Source organism: Pseudophryne corroboree, chromosome 2 (genome assembly GCF_028390025.1).
Source record: "Pseudophryne corroboree isolate aPseCor3 chromosome 2, aPseCor3.hap2, whole genome shotgun sequence".
NCBI lineage: Eukaryota > Metazoa > Chordata > Amphibia > Anura > Myobatrachidae > Pseudophryne > Pseudophryne corroboree.
The window spans coordinates 848,040,954-848,059,573 of record NC_086445.1 but is presented as its reverse complement, the minus strand read 5'-3'; the positions used below and the strand labels follow the sequence as shown (position 1 = coordinate 848,059,573).

At 46.8% G+C, this 18,620-nt stretch overlaps 1 protein-coding gene across 2 annotated transcripts in view; it reads left to right on the top strand.

Moving 5' to 3' along the window:
• The window catches only part of ASB9 (ankyrin repeat and SOCS box containing 9), a 156,266-nt gene extending 138,070 nt beyond the window's left edge, over positions 1-18,196 (top strand). The window contains exons 7-8 of one of the 2 annotated variants that reach the window (XM_063955785.1): positions 14,654-14,845; positions 17,950-18,196. In XM_063955785.1, coding sequence (XP_063811855.1) covers positions 14,654-14,845; positions 17,950-18,074 — 317 coding nt within the window. In that variant the 3' untranslated portion in view covers positions 18,075-18,196. The remainder of the gene's footprint in view (positions 1-14,653; positions 14,846-17,949) is intronic. The other variant, XM_063955786.1, reaches the window with a different exon arrangement.
• The last annotated feature ends 424 nt before the right edge of the window (positions 18,197-18,620 follow it).

The window sequence follows — 18,620 nt, the reverse complement described above, 5'->3', positions numbered from 1 at the left end:
GTGTGAGCTGAGCAGTCAGACAGATATATAATATATATAGATGATGCAGCACACTGGGCTGAGCCTGAGCAGTGCACACAGATATGGTATGTGACTGAGTCACTGTGTGTATCGCTTTTTTCAGGCAGAGAACGGATATATTAAATAAACTGCACTGTCTGGTGGTCACTCACTAGTAAACTCTCTGCACTCTCTACACTTCTACAGTACTCCTCCTAGTCCTAAGCTCCAGTAAATCTCTCTCTCTTATAATCTAAATGGAGAGGACGCCAGCCACGTCCTCTCACTATCAATCTCAATGCACGTGTGAAAATGGCGGCGACGCGCGGCTCCTTATATAGAATCCGAGTCTCGCGAGAATCCGACAGCGTCATGATGACGTTCGGGCGCGCTCGGGTTAACCGAGCAAGGCGGGAGGATCCGAGTCTGCTCGGACCCGTGAAAAAAACCATGAAGTTCGGGCGGGTTCGGATTCAGAGAAACCGAACCCGCTCATCTCTAGTAATAAGGGAACACGCCCCAATCGGGATGGCTGGAAGCCAGGCACAAGGTAATTGCACAAACACCTGCAGGTGTGAATTAACCCATAGAAAACAGGCTGCAATTACACAGACTCACCACCGGCGGCCAATAAGAGTCTTCTAAACAGGTATAGGGGAAATCCTGGCATGTAAACAGAACTATAATACAAAATACATGAACAGAAAGTAACAGGAATGAACCACTGCTTGTGGTTCATAACCGTACCCTCTCCTTAAGGGTCAAACTCCGGACACCCCATTAAAGCCAAGGGGAACAGAAACAGAAGAATAACATAAAATACATAACCAAAATGCAAAACAGGAATGAGCCACTACCGTGGCTCATAACACCCCTCACACGCAGGCATTCTGGTGGCCGGGATCCTGGGGTCGGTATGCTGACCCCCGGGATCCTGACTGCCTGCATATCAGTCCCCACCCATTGAAAACAGTGGCTGCATCACACAGTCATAATCAGTCAGCTGCAGGCTGTCAGTTTTCTTACATAAGGGCTTACCTGCACACTAAAATGAGAACCCATGTGGGCGAGAAACATAAGCACCACCAAATGTTTAAGATAGTGATGTGCACCGGACATTTTTCGGGTTTTGTGTTTTGGTTTTGGATTCGGTTCCGCGGCCGTGTTTTGGATTCGGATGCGTTTTGGCAAAACCTCCCTGAAAATTTTTTGTCGGATTCGGGTGTGTTTTGGATTCGTTTTTTTTTTACAAAAAACCCTCAAAAACAGCTTAAATCATAGAATTTGGGGGTCATTTTGATCCCATAGTATTATTAACCTCAATAACCATAATTTCCACTCATTTTCAGTCTATTCTGAACACCTCACACCTCACAATATTATTTTTAGTCCTAAAATTTGCACTGAGGTCGCTGGATGGCTAAGCTAAGCGACCCAAGTGGCCGACACAAACACCTGGCCCATCTAGGAGTGGCACTGCAGTGTCAGACAGGATGGCACTTCAAAAAAATTGTCCCCAAACACCACATGATGCAAAGAAAAAAAGAGGTGCACCAAGGTCGCTGTGTGACTAAGCTAAGCGACCCAAGTGGCCGACACAAACACCTGGCCCATCTAGGAGTGGCACTGCAGTGTCAGGCAGGATGGCACTTCAAAAAAATTGTCCCCAAACAGCACATGATGCAAAGAAAAAAAGAGGCGCACCATGGTCGCTGTGTATCTAAGCTAAGCGACACAAGTGGCCGACGCAAACACCTGGCCCATCTAGGAGTGGCACTGCAGTGTCAGGCAGGATGGCACTTCAAAAAAATTGTCCCCAAACAGCACATGATGCAAAGAAAAATGAAAGAAAAAAGAGGTGCAAGATGGAATTGTCCTTGGGCCCTCCCACCCACCCTTATGTTGTATAAACAGGACATGCACACTTTAACGAACCCATCATTTCAGCGACAGGGTCTGCCACACAACTGTGACTGAAATGACTGGTTGGTTTGGGCCCCCACCAAAAAAAGAAGCAATCAATCTCTCCTTGCACAAACTGGCTCTACAGATGCAAGATGTCCACCTCATCATCATCCTCCGATTCCTCACCCCTTTCACTATGTACATCCCCCTCCTCACAGATTATTAATTCGTCCCCACTGGAATCCACCATCTCAGGTCCCCGTGTACTTTCTGGAGGCAATTGCTGCTGGTGATTGTCTCCACGGAGGAATTGATTATAATTCATTTTGATGAACATCATCTTCTCCACATTTTCTGGAAGTAACCTCGTACGCCGATTGCTGACAAGGTGAGCGGCTGCACTAAACACTCTTTCGGAGTACACACTGGAGGGAGGGCAACTTAGGTAGAATAAAGCCAGTTTGTGCAAGGGCCTCCAAATTGCCTCTTTTTCCTGCCAGTATACGTACGGACTGTTTGACGTGCCTACTTGGATGCGGTCACTCATATAATCCTCCACCATTCTTTCAATGGTGAGAGAATCATATGCAGTGACAGTAGACGACATGTCAGTAATCGTTGGCAGGTCTTTCAGTCCGGACCAGATGTCAGCACTCGCTCCAGACTGCCCTGCATCACCGCCAGCGGGTGGGCTCAGAATTCTTAGCCTTTTCCTCGCACCCCCAGTTGCGGGAGAATGTGAAGGAGGAGATGTTGACGGGTCACGTTCCACTTGACTTGACAATTTTCTCACCAGCAGGTCTTTGAACCTCTGCAGACTTGTGTCTGCCGGAAAGAGAAATACAACGTAGGTTTTAAATCTAGGATCGAGCACGGTGGCCAAAATGTAGTGCTCTAATTTTAACAGATTTGACAACACGTGAATCCTGGTTAAGCGAATTAAGGGCTCCATCCACAAGTCCCACATGCCTAGCGGAATCGCTCTGTTTTAGCTCCTCCTTCAATGTCTCCAGCTTCTTCTGCAAAAGCCTGATGAGGGGAATGACCTGACTCAGGCTGGCAGTGTCTGAACTGACTTCACGTGTGGCAAGTTCAAAGGGTTGCAGAACCTTGCACAACGTTGAAATCATTCTCCACTGCGCTTGAGTCAGGTGCATTCCCCCTCCTTTGCCTATATCGTGGGCAGATGTATAGGCTTGAATGGCCTTTTGCTGCTCCTCCATCCTCTGAAGCATATAGAGATTTGAATTCCACCTCGTTACCACCTCTTGCTTCAGATGATGGCAGGGCAGGTTCAGGAATGTTTGGTGGTGCTCCAGTCTTCGGCACGCAGTGGCTGAATGCCGAAAGTGGCCCGCAATTCTTCGGGCCACCGACAGCATCTCTTGCACGCCCCTGTCGTTTTTTAAATAATTCTGCACCACCAAATTCAATGTATGTGCAAAACATGGGACGTGCTGGAATTTGCCCAGATGTAATGCACGCACAATATTGCTGGTGTTGTCCGATGTCACAAATCCACAGGAGAGTCCAATTGGGGTAAGCCATTCTGCGATGATCTTCCTCAGTTTCCGTAAGAGGTTGTCAGCTGTGTGCCTCTTCTGGAAAGCGGTGATACAAAGCGTAGCCTGCCTAGGAACGAGTTGGCGTTTGCGAGATGCTGCTACTGGTGCCGCCGCTGCTGTTCTTGCTGCGGGAGGCAATACATCTAACCAGTGGGCTGTCACAGTCATATAGTCCTGAGTCTGCCCTGCTCCACTTGTCCACATGTCCGTGGTTAAGTGGACATTGGGTACAACTGCATTTTTTAGGACACTGGTGAATCTTTTTCTGAGGTCTGTGTACATTTTCGGTATCGCATGCCTAGAGAAATGGAACCTAGATGGTATTTGGTACCGGGGACACAGTACCTCAATCAAGTCTCTAGTTGCCTCTGAATTAACGGTGGGTACCGGAACCACGTTTCTCACCGTCCAGGCTGCCAAGGCCTGAGTTATCTGCTTTGCAGCAGGATGACTGCTGTGATATTTCATCTTCCTCGCAAAGGACTGTTGGACAGTCAATTGCTTACTGGAAGTAGTACAAGTGGTCTTCCGACTTCCCCTCTGGGATGACGATCGACTCCCAGCAGCAACAACAGCAGTGCCAGCAGCAGTAGGCGTTACACTCAAGGATGCATCGGAGGAATCCCAGGCAGGAGAGGACTCGTCAGACTTGCCAGTGACATGGCCTGCAGGACTATTGGCTTTCCTGTGTAAGGAGGAAATTGACACTGAGGGAGTTGGTGGTGTGGTTTGCAGGAGCTTGGTTACAAGAGGAAGGGATTTAGTTGTCAGTGGACTCCTTCCGCTGTCACCCAAAGTTTTTGAACTTGTCAATGACTTGTGATGAATGCGGTCCAGGTGACGTATAAGGGAGGATGTTCCTAGGTGGTTAACTTCCTTACCCCTACTTATTACAGCTTAACAAAGGCAACACACGGCTTGACACCTGTTGTCCACATTTGTGTTGAAATAATTCCACACCGAAGAGCTGATTTTTTTTGTTTTTTGACCAGGCATGTCAATGGCCATATTCGTCCCACGGACAAGAGGTGTCTCCCCGGGTGCCTGACTTAAACCTCACCATCAGAATCCTCCTTGTCAATTTCCTCCCCAGCGCCAGCAACACCCATATCCTCATCCTGGTGTACTTCAACAGTGACATCTTCAATTTGACTATCAGGAACTGGACTGCGGGTGCTCCTTCCAGCACTTGCAGGGGGCGTGCAAATGGTGGAAGGTGCAAGCTCTTCCCGTCCAGTGTTGGGAAGGTCAGGCATCGCAACCGACACAATTGGACTCTCCTTGGGGATTTGTGATTTAGAAGAACGCACAGTTCTTTGCTGTGCTTTTGCCAGCTTAAGTCTTTTCATTTTTCTAGCGAGAGGATGAGTGCTTCCATCCTCATGTGAATCTGAACCACTAGCCATGAACATAGGCCAGGGCCTCAGCCGTTCCTTGCCACTCCGTGTCGTAAATGGCATATTGGCAAGTTTACGCTTCTCCTCAGACGCTTTCAATTTTGATTTTTGGGTCATTTTACTGAACTTTTGTTTTTTGGATTTTACATGCTCTCTACTATGACATTGGGCATCGGCCTTGGCAGACGACGTTGATGGCATTTCATCGTCTCGGCCATGACTAGTAGCAGCAGCTTCAGCACGAGATGGAAGTGGATCTTGATCTTTCCCTATTTTAACCTCCACATTTTTGTTCTCCATTTTTTAATGTGTGGAATTATATGCCAGTATCAATAGCAATGGCCTACTACTATATATACTGCGCACAACTGAAATGCACCACAGGTATGGATGGATAGTATACTTGACGACACTGAGGTAGGTACAGCAGTGGCCTACTGTACCGTACTGCTATATGTTATATACTGGTGGTCAGCAAACAGTGCAAAAATTAAATGCACCACAGGTATGGATGGATAGTATACTTGACGACACAGAGGTAGGTACAGCAGTGGCCTACTGTACCGTACTGCTATATATTATATACTGGTGGTCAGCAAACTGTGCAAAAATTAAATGCACCACAGGTATGGATGGATAGTATACTTGACGACACAGAGGTAGGTACAGCAGTGGCCTACTGTACCGTAATGCTATATATTATATACTGGTGGTCAGCAAACTGTGCAAAAATGAAATGCACCACAGGTATGGATGGATAGTACACTTGACGACACAGAGGTAGGTACAGCAGTGGCCTACTGTACCGTACTGCTATATATTATATACTGGTGGTCAGCAAACTGTGCAAAAAGGAAATGCACCACAGGTATGGATGGATAGTATACTTGACGACACAGAGGTAGGTACAGCAGTGGCCTTCTGTATCGTACTCCTATATATTATATACTGGTGGTCAGCAAACTGTGCAAAAATGGAATGCACCACAGGTATGGATGGATAGTATACTTGACGACACAGAGGTAGGTACAGCAGTGGCCTACTGTACCGTACTGCTATATATTATATACTGGTGGTCAGCAAACTGTGCAAAAATGAAATGCACCACAGGTATGGATGGATAGTATACTTGACGACACAGAGGTAGGTACAGCAGTGGCCTACTGTACCGTACTGCTATATATTATATACTGGTGGTCAGCAAACTGTGCAAAACTGAAATGCACCACAGGTATGGATGGATAGTATACTTGACGACACAGAGGTAGGTACAGCAGTGGCCTTCTGTACCGTACTCCTATATATTATATACTGGTGGTCAGCAAAATTATGCACTGTACTCCTACTATATACTGTCTACAATGCAGCACAGATATGGAGTGTTTTTTAGGCAGACAACGTATACTGGTGGTCACTGGTCAGCAAAACTCTGCACTCTACTCCTCCTATATAATATTATACTGGTGGTCCCCAGTCCCCACAATAAGGCAGCACACTGAGCACAGATATGGAGTGTTTTTCAGGCAGACAACGTATACTGGTGGTCACTGTCAGCAAAACTCTGCACTGTACTCCTGCTATATAATACAGCTGCTCCCCAGTCCCCACAATAAAGCAGTGTGAGCACAGATATATGCAGCACACTGAGCACAGATAAGGAGCGTTTTTTTCAGGCAGAGAACGGATAAAACTGGTGGTCACTGATCAGCAAAACTCTGCACTGTACTCCTCCTATATTATACAGCTGCTCCCCAGTCCTCCCCACAATTAAGCAATAAAGCACAATCAAGTTCAACAATAAAAGCGCATGGAGAGGACGCCAGCCACGTCCTCTCCCTAACATTTCCAATGCACGAGTGAAAATGGCGGCGACGCGCGGCTGCTTATATAGAATCCGAATCTCGCGAGAATCCGACAGCGGGATGATGTAGTTCGGGCGCGCTCGGGTTAACCGAGCCATACGGGAGAATCCGAGTATGCCTCGGACCCGTGTACAATGGGTGAAGTTCGGGTGGGTTTGGTTTCCGAGGAACCGAACCCGCTCATCACTAGTTTAAGAACATCTGCAGTTCATATCCATTGAATATAACAATTAGGGACCTTATTCAGCTTCAGTTGCAGTTTTGTTAATTTAGCAAAACTGCAACTCCATACGATCGCATGCTGAGGGCCACCCAGCACAGGGCAAGGCCGTCCAGCATGCAAAGTGCCACCCCGCGCTGGGTTCACAATCTTATTGTGATTACATCGCAATTAGATCATGATTGCAGAAACTAGGGTCGACCCCTACCTGTGCAACCTGGCTGTGAAGGCAGGCACAGAGTGGCCATGTTTCCCTTCGCAGCGGCCGCATGTGACATCACTCGGCTTCCCTGAAAACGGCCTGCGCATGCCTTTCTGTCACCAAGCCCCTGTAACACCGCGCAAATGGCTCTGTCAATCATGCAGAGGCGTTCGCATCACTGCGATGCAATCACATCTCCCGGGTCGCGCATGCGCAGAATGGGAAATATGCATGTGCACTGGCCCGAAAATCGTGGAAATGCAATCGCATCAGCGATCCATACTGAGTAAGGCCCGAAGTACCTGCACTAATATGCTGTATGCAGTGAATAATATCAACCTGATTCAGAGCTGGAAGTAAAGTAAGTGTATTTTGCTTAAAAGAAAATTGCATATATTCGCTAGTGATGAGCGGGTTCGGTTTCCGAGAAACCGAACCCCCCCGAACTTCACCCTTTTTACACGGGTCCGAGCCATACTCGGATTCTCCCGTATGGCTCGGTTAACCCGAGCGCGCCCGAACGTCATCATCCCGCTGTCGGATTCTCACGAGATTCGGATTCTATATAAGCAGCCGCGCGTCTCCGCCATTTTCACACGTGCATTGAGATTGATAGGGAGAGGACGTGGCTGGCGTCCTCTCCGTTTATAATTGTAGAAGAGACAGTTGATTGCTTGTTTTATTACTAATTGTGGGGAGGATTGGGGAGCAGCTGTTAGGACTCGGAGTAGAGTGCAGAGTTTTGCTGATAGTGACCACCAGTTTTTTTTTATCCGTTCTCTGCCTGAAAAAAACGCTCCATACCATATCTGTGCTCAGTGTGCTGCATGATATATCTGTGCTGAGTGCTCACACTGCTTAATTGTGGGGACTGGGGAGCTGCTATAGCAGGAGTACAGTGCACAGTTTTGCTGACTGTGATCACCAGTATACGTTTGTCTGCCTGAAAAACACTCCTGTGGTGGCTTTTTTTTTATACTAGTTTAGCAGTCTGCTGACAGTGTCCACCAGGTCCATTATACTGTATATAGCAGTACGGTAGGCCACTGCTGTACCTACCTCTGTGTCGTCACTCGTCGTCCATAAGTATACTATCCATCCATCTACATTGTATACTTGTGGTGGCTTTTTTTCTTTATACTAGTAGTACTAGTTTAGCAGTCTGCTGACAGTGTCCACCAGGTCCATTAGACTGTATATAACAGTACGGTAGGCCACTGCTGTACCTACCTCTGCGTCTTCACTCATCGTCCATAAGTATACTATCCATCCATCTACATTGTATACCTGTGGTGGCTTTTTTTTTATACTAGTAGTACTAGTTTAGCAGTCTGTTGACAGTGTCCACCAGGTCCATTATACTGTATATAGCAGTATGGTAGGCCACTGCTGTACCTACCTCTGTGTCGTCACTCGTCGTCCATAAGTATACTATCCATCCATCTACATTGTATACTTGTGGTGGCTTTTTTTCTTTATACTAGTAGTACTAGTTTAGCAGTCTGCTGACAGTGTCCACCAGGTCCATTAGACTGTATATAGCAGTACGGTAGGCCACTGCTGTACCTACCTCTGCGTCTTCACTCATCGTCCATAAGTATACTATCCATCCATCTACATTGTATACCTGTGGTGGCTTTTTTTTTATACTAGTAGTACTAGTTTAGCAGTCTGTTGACAGTGTCCACCAGGTCCATTATACTGTATATAGCAGTATGGTAGGCCACTGCTGTACCTACCTCTGTGTCGTCAGTCACTCGTCATCCATTAATAATAATAAGTATACTATCCATCCATCTACATTGTATACCTGTGGTGGCTTTATTTCTTTATACTAGTTTAGCAGTTTGCTGACAGTGTCCACCAGGTCCATTTATTATACTGTATATAGCAGTACGGTAGGCCACTGCTGTACCTACCTCTGTGTCGTCACTCGTCGTCCATAAGTATACTATCCATCCATCTACATTGTATACCTGTGGTGGCTTTTTTTCTTTATACTAGTAGTACTAGTTTAGCAGTCTGCTGACAGTGTCCACCAGGTCCATTATACTGTATATAGCAGTACGGTAGGCCACTGCTGTACCTACCTCTGTGTCGTCACTCGTTGTCCATAAGTATACTATCCATCCATCTACATTGTATACCTGTGGTGCCTTTTTTTCTTTATACTAGTAGTACTAGTTTAGCAGTCTGCTGACAGTGTCCACCAGGTCCATTATACTGTATATAGCAGTACGGTAGGCCACTGCTGTACCTACCTCTGTGTCGTCACTCGTCGTCCATAAGTATACTATCCATCCATCTACATTGTATACCTGTGGTGTCTTTTAGTTGTGCGCATTAAAATATGGAGAACAAAAATGTGGAGGTTAAAAAAATAGGGAAAGATCAAGATCCACTTCCACCTCGTGCTGAAGCTGCTGCCACTAGTCATGGCCGAGACGATGAAATGCCATCAACGTCGTCTGCCAAGGCCGATGCCCAATGTCATAGTACAGAGCATGTAAAATCCAAAACACAAAAGATCAGTAAAATGACCCAAAAATCAAAATTAAAAGCGTCTGAGGAGAAGCGTAAACTTGCCAATATGCCATTTACGACACGGAGTGGCAAGGAACGGCTGAGGCCCTGGCCTATGTTCATGGCTAGTGGTTCAGCTTCACATGAGGATGGAAGCACTCACCCTCTCGCTAGAAAAAAGAAAAGCTTAAGCTGGCAAAAGCACAGCAAAGAACTGTGCGTTCTTCGAAATCACAAATCCCCAAGGAGAGTCCAATTGTGTCGGTTGCGATGCCTGACCTTCCCAACACTGGACGGGAAGAGCTTGCGCCTTCCACCATTTGCACGCCCCCTGCAAGTGCTGGAAGGAGCACCCGCAGTCCAGTTCCTGATAGTCAAATTGAAGATGTCAGTGTTGAAGTACACCAGGATGAGGATATGGGTGTTGCTGGCGCTGGGGAGGAAATTGACAAGGAGGATTCTGATGGTGAGGTGGTTTGTTTAAGTCAGGCACCCGGGGAGACGCCTGTTGTCCGTGGGAGGTATATGGCCATTGACATGCCTGGTCAAAATACAAAAAAAATCAGCTCTTCGGTGTGGAATTATTTCAACACAAATGCGGACAACAGGTGTCAAGCCGTGTGTTGCCTTTGTCAAGCTGTAATAAGTAGGGGTAAGGACGTTAACCACCTCGGAACATCCTCCCTTATACGTCACCTGCAGCGCATTCATCATAAGTCAGTGACAAGTTCAAAAACTTTGGGCGACAGCGGAAGCAGTCCACTGACCAGTAAATCCCTTCCTCTTGTAGCCAAGCTCCTGCAAACCACACCACCAACTCCTTCAGTGTCAATTTCCTCCTTACCCAGGAAAGCCAATAGTCCTGCAGGCCATGTCACTGGCAAGTCTGACGAGTCCTCTCCTGCCTGGGATTCCTCCGATGCATCCTTGAGTGTAACGCCTACTGCTGCTGGCGCTGCTGTTGTTGCTGCTGGGAGTTGATCGTCATCCCAGAGGGGAAGTCGGAAGACCACTTGTACTACTTCCAGTAAGCAATTGACTGTACAACAGTCCTTTGCGAGGAAGATGAAATATCACAGCAGTCATCCTGCTGCAAAGCGGATAACTGAGGCCTTGGCAGCCTGGGCGGTGAGAAACGTGGTTCCGGTATCCATCGTTAATTCAGAGCCAACTATAGACTTGATTGAGGTACTGTGTCCCCGGTACCAAATACCATCTAGGTTCCATTTCTCTAGGCAGGCGATACCGAAAATGTACACAGACCTCAGAAAAAGACTCACCAGTGTCCTAAAAAATGCAGTTGTACCCAATGTCCACTTAACCACGGACATGTGGACAAGTGGAGCAGGGCAGACTCAGGACTATATGACTGTGACAGCCCACTGGGTAGATGTATTGCCTCCCGCTGCAAGAACAGCAGCGGCGGCACCAGTAGCAGCATCTCGCAAACGCCAACTCGTTCCTAGGCAGGCTACGCTTTGTATCACCGCTTTCCAGAATACACACACAGCTGAAAACCTCTTACGGCAACTGAGGAAGATCATCGCAGAATGGCTTACCCCAATTGGACTCTCTTGGGGATTTGTGACATCGGCCAACGCCAGCAATATTGTGCGTGCATTACATCTGGGCAAATTCCAGCACGTCCCCTGTTTTGCACATACCTTGAATTTGGTTGTGCAGAATTATTTAAAAAACGACAGGGGCGTGCAAGAGATGCTGTCGGTGGCCCGAAGAATTGCGGGCCACTTTCGGCGTTCAGGCACCGAGTACAGAAGACTGGAGCACCACCAAAAATACCTGAACCTGCCCTGCCATCATCTGAAGCAAGAGGTGGTAACGAGGTGGAATTCAACCCTCTATATGCTTCAGAGGAGGGAGGAGAAGCAAAAGGCCATTCAAGCCTATACATCTGGCCACGATATAGGCAAAGGAGGTGGAATGCACCTGTCTCAAGCGCAGTGGAGAATGATTTCAACGTTGTGCAAGGTTCTGCAACCCTTTGAACTTGCCACACGTGAAGTCAGTTCAGACACTGCCAGCCTGAGTCAGGTCATTCCCCTCATCAGGCTTTTGCAGAAGAAGCTGGAGACATTGAAGGAGGAGCTAAAACAGAGCGATTCCGCTAGGCATGTGGGACTTGTGGATGGAGCCCTTCATTCGCTTAACCAGGATTCACGGGTGGTCAATCTGTTGAAATCAGAGCACTACATTTTGGCCACCGTGCTCGATCCTAGATTTAAAACCTACGTTGTATCTCTCTTTCCGGCAGACACAAGTCTGCAGGGGTTCAAAGACCTGCTGGTGAGAAAATTGTCAAGTCAAGCGGAACGTGACCCGTCAACAGCTCCTCCTTCACATTCTCCCGCAACTGAGGGTGCGAGGAAAAGGCTAAGAATTCCGAGCCCACCCGCTAGCGGTGATGCAGGGCAGTCTGGAGCGAGTGCTGACATCTGGTCCGGACTGAAGGACCTGGCAACGATTACTGACATGTCGTCTACTGTCACTGCATATGATTCTCTCAACATTGAAAGAATGGTGGAGGATTATATGAGTGACCGCATCCAAGTAGGCACGTCAGACAGTCCGTACGTATACTGGCAGGAAAAAGAGGCAATTTGGAGGCCCTTGCAGAAACTGGCTTTATTCTACTGCCAGAAAATGTGGAGAAGATGATGTTCATTAAAATGAATTATAATCAATTCCTCCGTGGAGATGTTCTCCAGCAGCAATTGCCTCCAGAAAGTACACGGGGACCTGAGATGGTGGATTCCAGTGGGGACGAATTAATAATCTGTGAGGAGGGGGATGTACACAGTGAAAGGGGTGATGAATCGGAGGATGAGGAGGAGGTGGACATCTTGCCTCTGTAGAGCCAGTTTGTGCAAGGAGAGATTGATTGCTTCTTTTTTGGTGGGGGCCCAAACCAACCAGTCATTTCAGTCACAGTCGTGTGGCAGACCCTGTCACTGAAATGATGGGTTCGTTAAAGTGTGCATGTCCTGTTTATACAACATAAGGGTGGGTGGGAGGGTCCAAGGACAATTCCATCTTGCACCTCTTTTTTCTTTCATTTTTCTTTGCATCATGTGCTGTTTGGGGAGTATTTTTTTGAAGGGCCATCCTGCGTGACACTGCAGTGCCACTCCTAGATGGGCCAGATGTTTGTGTCGGCCACTTGGGTCGCTTATCTTAGTCACACAGCTACCTCATTGCGCCTCTTTTTTTCTTTGCATCATGTGCTGTTTGGGGAGTATTTTTTTGAAGGGCCATCCTGCGTGACACTGCAGTGCCACTCCTAGATGGGCCAGGTGTTTGTGTCGGCTCTTGTGTCGCTTAGCTTAGTCACACAGCGACCTTGGTGCGCCTCTTTTTTTCTTTGCATCATGTGCTGTTTGGGGAGTATTTTTTTGAAGTGCCATCCTGTCTGACACTGCAGTGCCACTCCTAGATGGGCCAGGTGTTTGTGTCGGCCACTTGGGTCGCTTAGCTTGGCCATCCAGCGACCTCGGTGCAAATTTTAGGACTAAAAATAATATTGTGAGATGTGAGGTGTTCAGAATAGACTGGAAATGAGTGGAAATTATGGTTATTGAGGTTAATAATACTTTGGGATCAAAATGACCCCCAAATTCTATGATTTAAGGGTTTTTTGAAAAAACACCCGAATCCAAAACACACCCGAATCCGACAAAAAATTTTCAGTGAGGTTTTGCCAAAACGCGTCCGAATCCAAAACACGGCCGCGGAACCGAACCCAAAACCAAGACACAAAACCCGAAAAATTTCCGGTGCACGTCACTAATATTCGCCCATACAATACCTCAAGATGCAGCCAATATCTGTGTGTGTTTGGGATGCTACCGCCACTGAGCAGAGTAGTCTTTTCTCACTCACTGCCCAGTGTGCTGCTGCACTGCTAAACAGTGGTGAGTACAGTCGCCACTCGCCACTCCCTTCCTCTCTGGAGCCACCCCTGTGCATAGTATTATACATCAAAGTCTGCAAAGTCGGCATTTTCATTAATACGCCCTCACTATATATTGTCTACGTGAATATTTCCATCACACCACAGTTCTACCTGGTCATAATAAGTAAAGATATGAATGAAATGCACATGATCCAGACTGGTGTGCGACTACCATGCGCAGTGTGACTTTACGTAAGGTACACTCTAAGGGCGTCACTGGGGTCATGACACCTGGTGAGGTGAAAATTCCCCTGCATGAGCCGAAAAGGGGAGTGGGCTCACAGGAAGGTAGCTTGGCTCCATTTCTATAACTTCGGGGGCATGCCCAGCATCCTCGGAGATGTTGGGCTGCCCCCAGGGACTTGTCTGGCTGCACTGGCGGCTACTACACTGTGACAGGAGCCGAGTGCTGTGCGTAATGTCACTGAGGAGGAGCGGGCATTTTGGCATCACCCCTTGGAGGATGACACCTGGGTGCAGCCCGCACAAGCGCAATTGACACCACTGATACATTGCCTAACCAGGTGGTCTTCAGTTTGCTGGCTGTTGGGATCCCGGCCCACAGTATGCCGGCACCGTACTCCTGACAGCCGGCATACTGACGCTTTTTCTCCCTCTTGGCGGTCCACGCCCCCCCTGGAGGGAGAATAGATAGCGTGGCGCGTCACTGTGCCCGCAGCGTGGCAAGCACAGTGAGCCCACAAGGGGCTCATTTGCGCTCGCCCAGCTGTCAGTATGCCGGCGGTCGGGATTCTGGCACCGGTATGCTGGCCGCCGGGAGCTCAGCCGCCGGCATACCCTACTACACCCTGCATAACCATGTGCATCAGGCACTACAGTCTTTAAATAGAAATACTGTATAATATCAGGATGTTGGTGGAATGGTTCTTGCTGCATAAGGTACAAATCAGTGACTTTCCCTATACTTTCCTTTATCATCTATGCTGAGCAGAACCTTGCTATATTCTGTTATTAAACATATTACTTTGATATATATTTATGTCACTAGGTGCGAGTGCAAATGCTGGCAAAGATCTGGACTCACCATTACATGCTGCTGCAAGAACTGGCAATGCTGAACTGGTGAACATGCTCATTGACTATGGAGGAAGCACACAGTCTAAGGACGCAGATGGAAAACGACCTGCAGAAATGGTACCATCTCATGCCGTATTGCACCAGCTCTTTCTAAAAAGAGAAGGTAGAACTGAATAACCAAATTCACAAGATCTTCACTTTGACTATGGTTGAGATATACAATGACTTATCCTATATTAGATAATATTTTTTCAAGAACATTATGATGAGTAGTTTATATAGGGGGTCATTCCGACCTGATCGCACGCTAGCTATTTTTTGCAGCGCTGCGATCAGGTCAAAACTCGGCAAAACTGTGCATGTGTATGCACCGCAATGCGCAGGCGTGTCGTACGGGTACAAAGTGGATCGTTGCTGGACGATGGATTTAATGAAGAATCCATTCGCACAGCCGGTTGCAAGGAGATTGACAGGAAGAAGGCGTTTATGGGTGTCAACTGACTGTTTTCAGGGAGTGCTTGGGAAAATGCAGGCGTGTCCAAGCGTTTGCAGGGCGGGTGTCTGACGTCAATTCCGGGACCAGACAGGCTAAGTGATCGCAGCGGTTGAGTAAGTACTGATCTATTCAGAAACTGCACAAAACTTTTTTGTACCGCTCAGCTGCACAAGTGTTCGCACACTTGCAAAGCAAAAATACACTCACCTATAGGCGGCAACTATCTGATCGCAGCTCTGCAAAAAATAGCTAGCGAGCGATCAACTCAGAATGACCCCCATTGTCGCTGCTTTTTACTTTGTAGCCTTCTAAATAAATTTAAAAACTCCATTAAATCACTTCTTTCTGTCCTAAAACATAGTACATATTATGCAGTATGCTAAGGGAACAGAGCAGGACCGATCTCTGCCACCTCATGGGTGAAGGAGGATTTTGGCACAGGGAGAAGGGGAGACAGCGGTTCAACAGGCTGCAGTAGCATCATACTGTATTTATTGTGTGTGAGTGCTCTTATGTCCACATCTTCTCCTCCTCCACGCAATGCAGCTGCCCAAAGACACCTATCGAAGATAGAGTGGGACAGCACTAGTCTTTCCTCAAAATTTGCCTTGGTACATAGACATGTGTTCCTATGCTACTGTAACACACAACAACATTGTAATGTATGCTCCTGTGTTATGGTGGTCTGCCCACAGATATCTATGTTGATGACCCACACCTAAATATTTTGCACTGTCCTAGATTTAGGGACATATGTATTACAAAGGAACTGATACAATTTTTTCTCAGTGTCCATAGGAGCAGGAATAATTATTTTTTACATGATTATGCCCACTATGGGCCTAATTCAGCATAAGTTGTAGAGTTGCAAAACTTCTACTCCTTCCACTATTATGTGGGGGACCGCCCAGCATGTCGGGTCCTTCCTTCCCGCTAAATTGTTAGTGCTTTGCTAAACAGTGAATCACTTTACTCTTAATGGTAGAACCTGCCTGCACAGCCTAGCTGGGAAGGCAGTCGCCGGGCCGCCATGTTTTGAGTCACAGTGGCTGTGTTTGACATCACGCAGCTGCTGCAGCCTGCCCCACAAATGGTACATACCTCTGTTCTCTGGACTGTGCCCCCCCAACGCCGCACCGCTGCCTCCCTGTCACTGCCCCCTGCCGGCACTTAGACTGCGATCACATACAATCGAAATCTAAGTCCTTACGCACGCGCACAGTGGAGTGTGCACATGCGCAGAAGCGCGTTTCATGCTGAATTAGGCCCTATGTATAAAATTTTCTACAGGGACAACACTTAAGATAAAGCACTGTCCCTATGAAATAGTTCTGACACATAGTGAAATTTACTAAGTTCCCGTGTCCATTTGAGATTGCATTACCAGCCAAAAAATGCATCTCGGTAATTTACTAAACTCCAATCACGGCAAAGTTTCACAAATTCGTATTGAGATACTGTACACAGCCGGCCACACATGTATGAACAAATAGACCATATGTCAAACATAGTTGGTCTTTCACATATTGTACATCTCATAGAACACGGGAATTTACCATAAATTTGTATTCTCAATCACTGGAGATTCTGATAGGTTGGGAGAGATTGTTGAAGAAATGAGTGAATAAACATGTGGACCCGTCTGCCACTGGAAAATAGCAATGTACTGTGGTGGCTAATAAGATCCGCAGCCACCATTAAGAATATTATTAGAGTGGCACAGAGTCAGTGGGGCCCACCGTGGATTACTTCAGCTTGCCCTCTGGCCAGTCTGACCCTGGCAGTGATAGAGCCATGGAGGAAGGAGTGCGAATGCTATGGAAGTGTGGAAGTGGCAGTGAGAAATATATGGAACTAGGGGGGTCATTCCGAGTTGTTCGCTCTTTGCCGATTTTCGCTATGCTTCGATTTGTTGCAAATTGCACATGCGCAAGGCACGCAGGGCGCATGCGCTTAGTTATTTAACACAAAACTTAGCAGTTTTGCTGTGGCTTCTGTGGCGCTTTTCAGTCGCACTGCTGTTCGGTAAATGATTGACAGGAAAGGGGCGTTTTTGGGCGGCAACTCAGCGTTTTCCCGGCGTTTGCAAAAAAACGCAGACGTGTCAGGGAAAAACGCGGGAGTGTCTGGAGAAACGGGGGAGTGGCTGGCCGAACGCAGGGCGTGTTTGTGACGTCAAACCAGGAACTAAACGGACTGAGCTGATCGCAATCTGTGAGTAGGTCCGGAGCTACTCAGAAACTGCTAAGAATTATTTAGTAGCAGTTTTGCTAATCTTTCGTTCGCTATTCTGCTAAGCTAAGATACACTCCCAGAGGGCGGCGGCCTAGCGTGTGCAATGCTGCTAAAAGCAGCTAGCGAGCGAACAACTTGGAATGAGGGCCTAGGAGCAATAAAATAGAGAAGGGGGGAGAGGGCACAGTGTCTTTGTCCAAGGTGAAAGAATGTTTAGCTACTACTACTAGCCGAAAGCTTATCTGATTGAAATCACTTAGGACTACATGGGTGGTGGATGGAAGACCAATGTGATGGATATCACAGCCTTAAAAATGTTAAACAGAAAAAAAAAATCTTATAATGATAAAGGTATTTGAGTCGGATAAATATAAAACAACATTACACTCAATATGCAGCTACTGTACAATATAAAGTGATGTGAACTGGAATAATTGTATATAGCTGTGGTTCAGTACTTCCTGCCAGAAGCTTTTATGTTTCTTCACACTTCTAGTAAGTTTACATTGTTAATATTTCCGAAATTCTTTTCCCAGGGCCACTGCCTTTGAAGCAGATATGTCGTCTCTGTATAAGGAATTGCTGTGGACAAAAACAACAACAAAAAATTTGTCAACTTCTGCTTCCAGATACTTTAAAGCAATATTTATTATATAGATAAAATAGTATCTATATTTATTGTTTGTTTTTACTGCATAGATTGTATAACAAGAAATATGTCCTGGAAATAACTTGATCAATTTTTAATACAATTATTGTATGTTAAATATACTTTGAAAAGAATATTTGCTTAATGTGTGCCTTTATTGTTTGGAATATGTTGTGCAATTACTTTTTATCTTATTATTCTCATTTTCAAAATACTTTTTTGAGTACTCACTTATCCAGCAATAAGATTACATACCTAGGGCCTGATTCAGATCCATGTACAATGTGGCCACCGCCAGTGGTGCACGCAGGGGGGGTTTCTGAAACACCTCCCTCCACGCTCACTGATTGATCAGCTCCGACAATTTTGTTGGGTTTTTATTTGAGAAGATCTCTGTCTACATCTCATCAGAACTCCGAACGTGCTGTGTCGGTATTGGGAGCTGCAACTGTTGCGTAGGCTCCTCATTGCAATGGAGATGCTGCTGAATAAACCAGGGTAGCTGCTGAGAAACAAGCAGCTCCTCCTATGCAGCTCTGCACAGCAGTGCACCTGGCA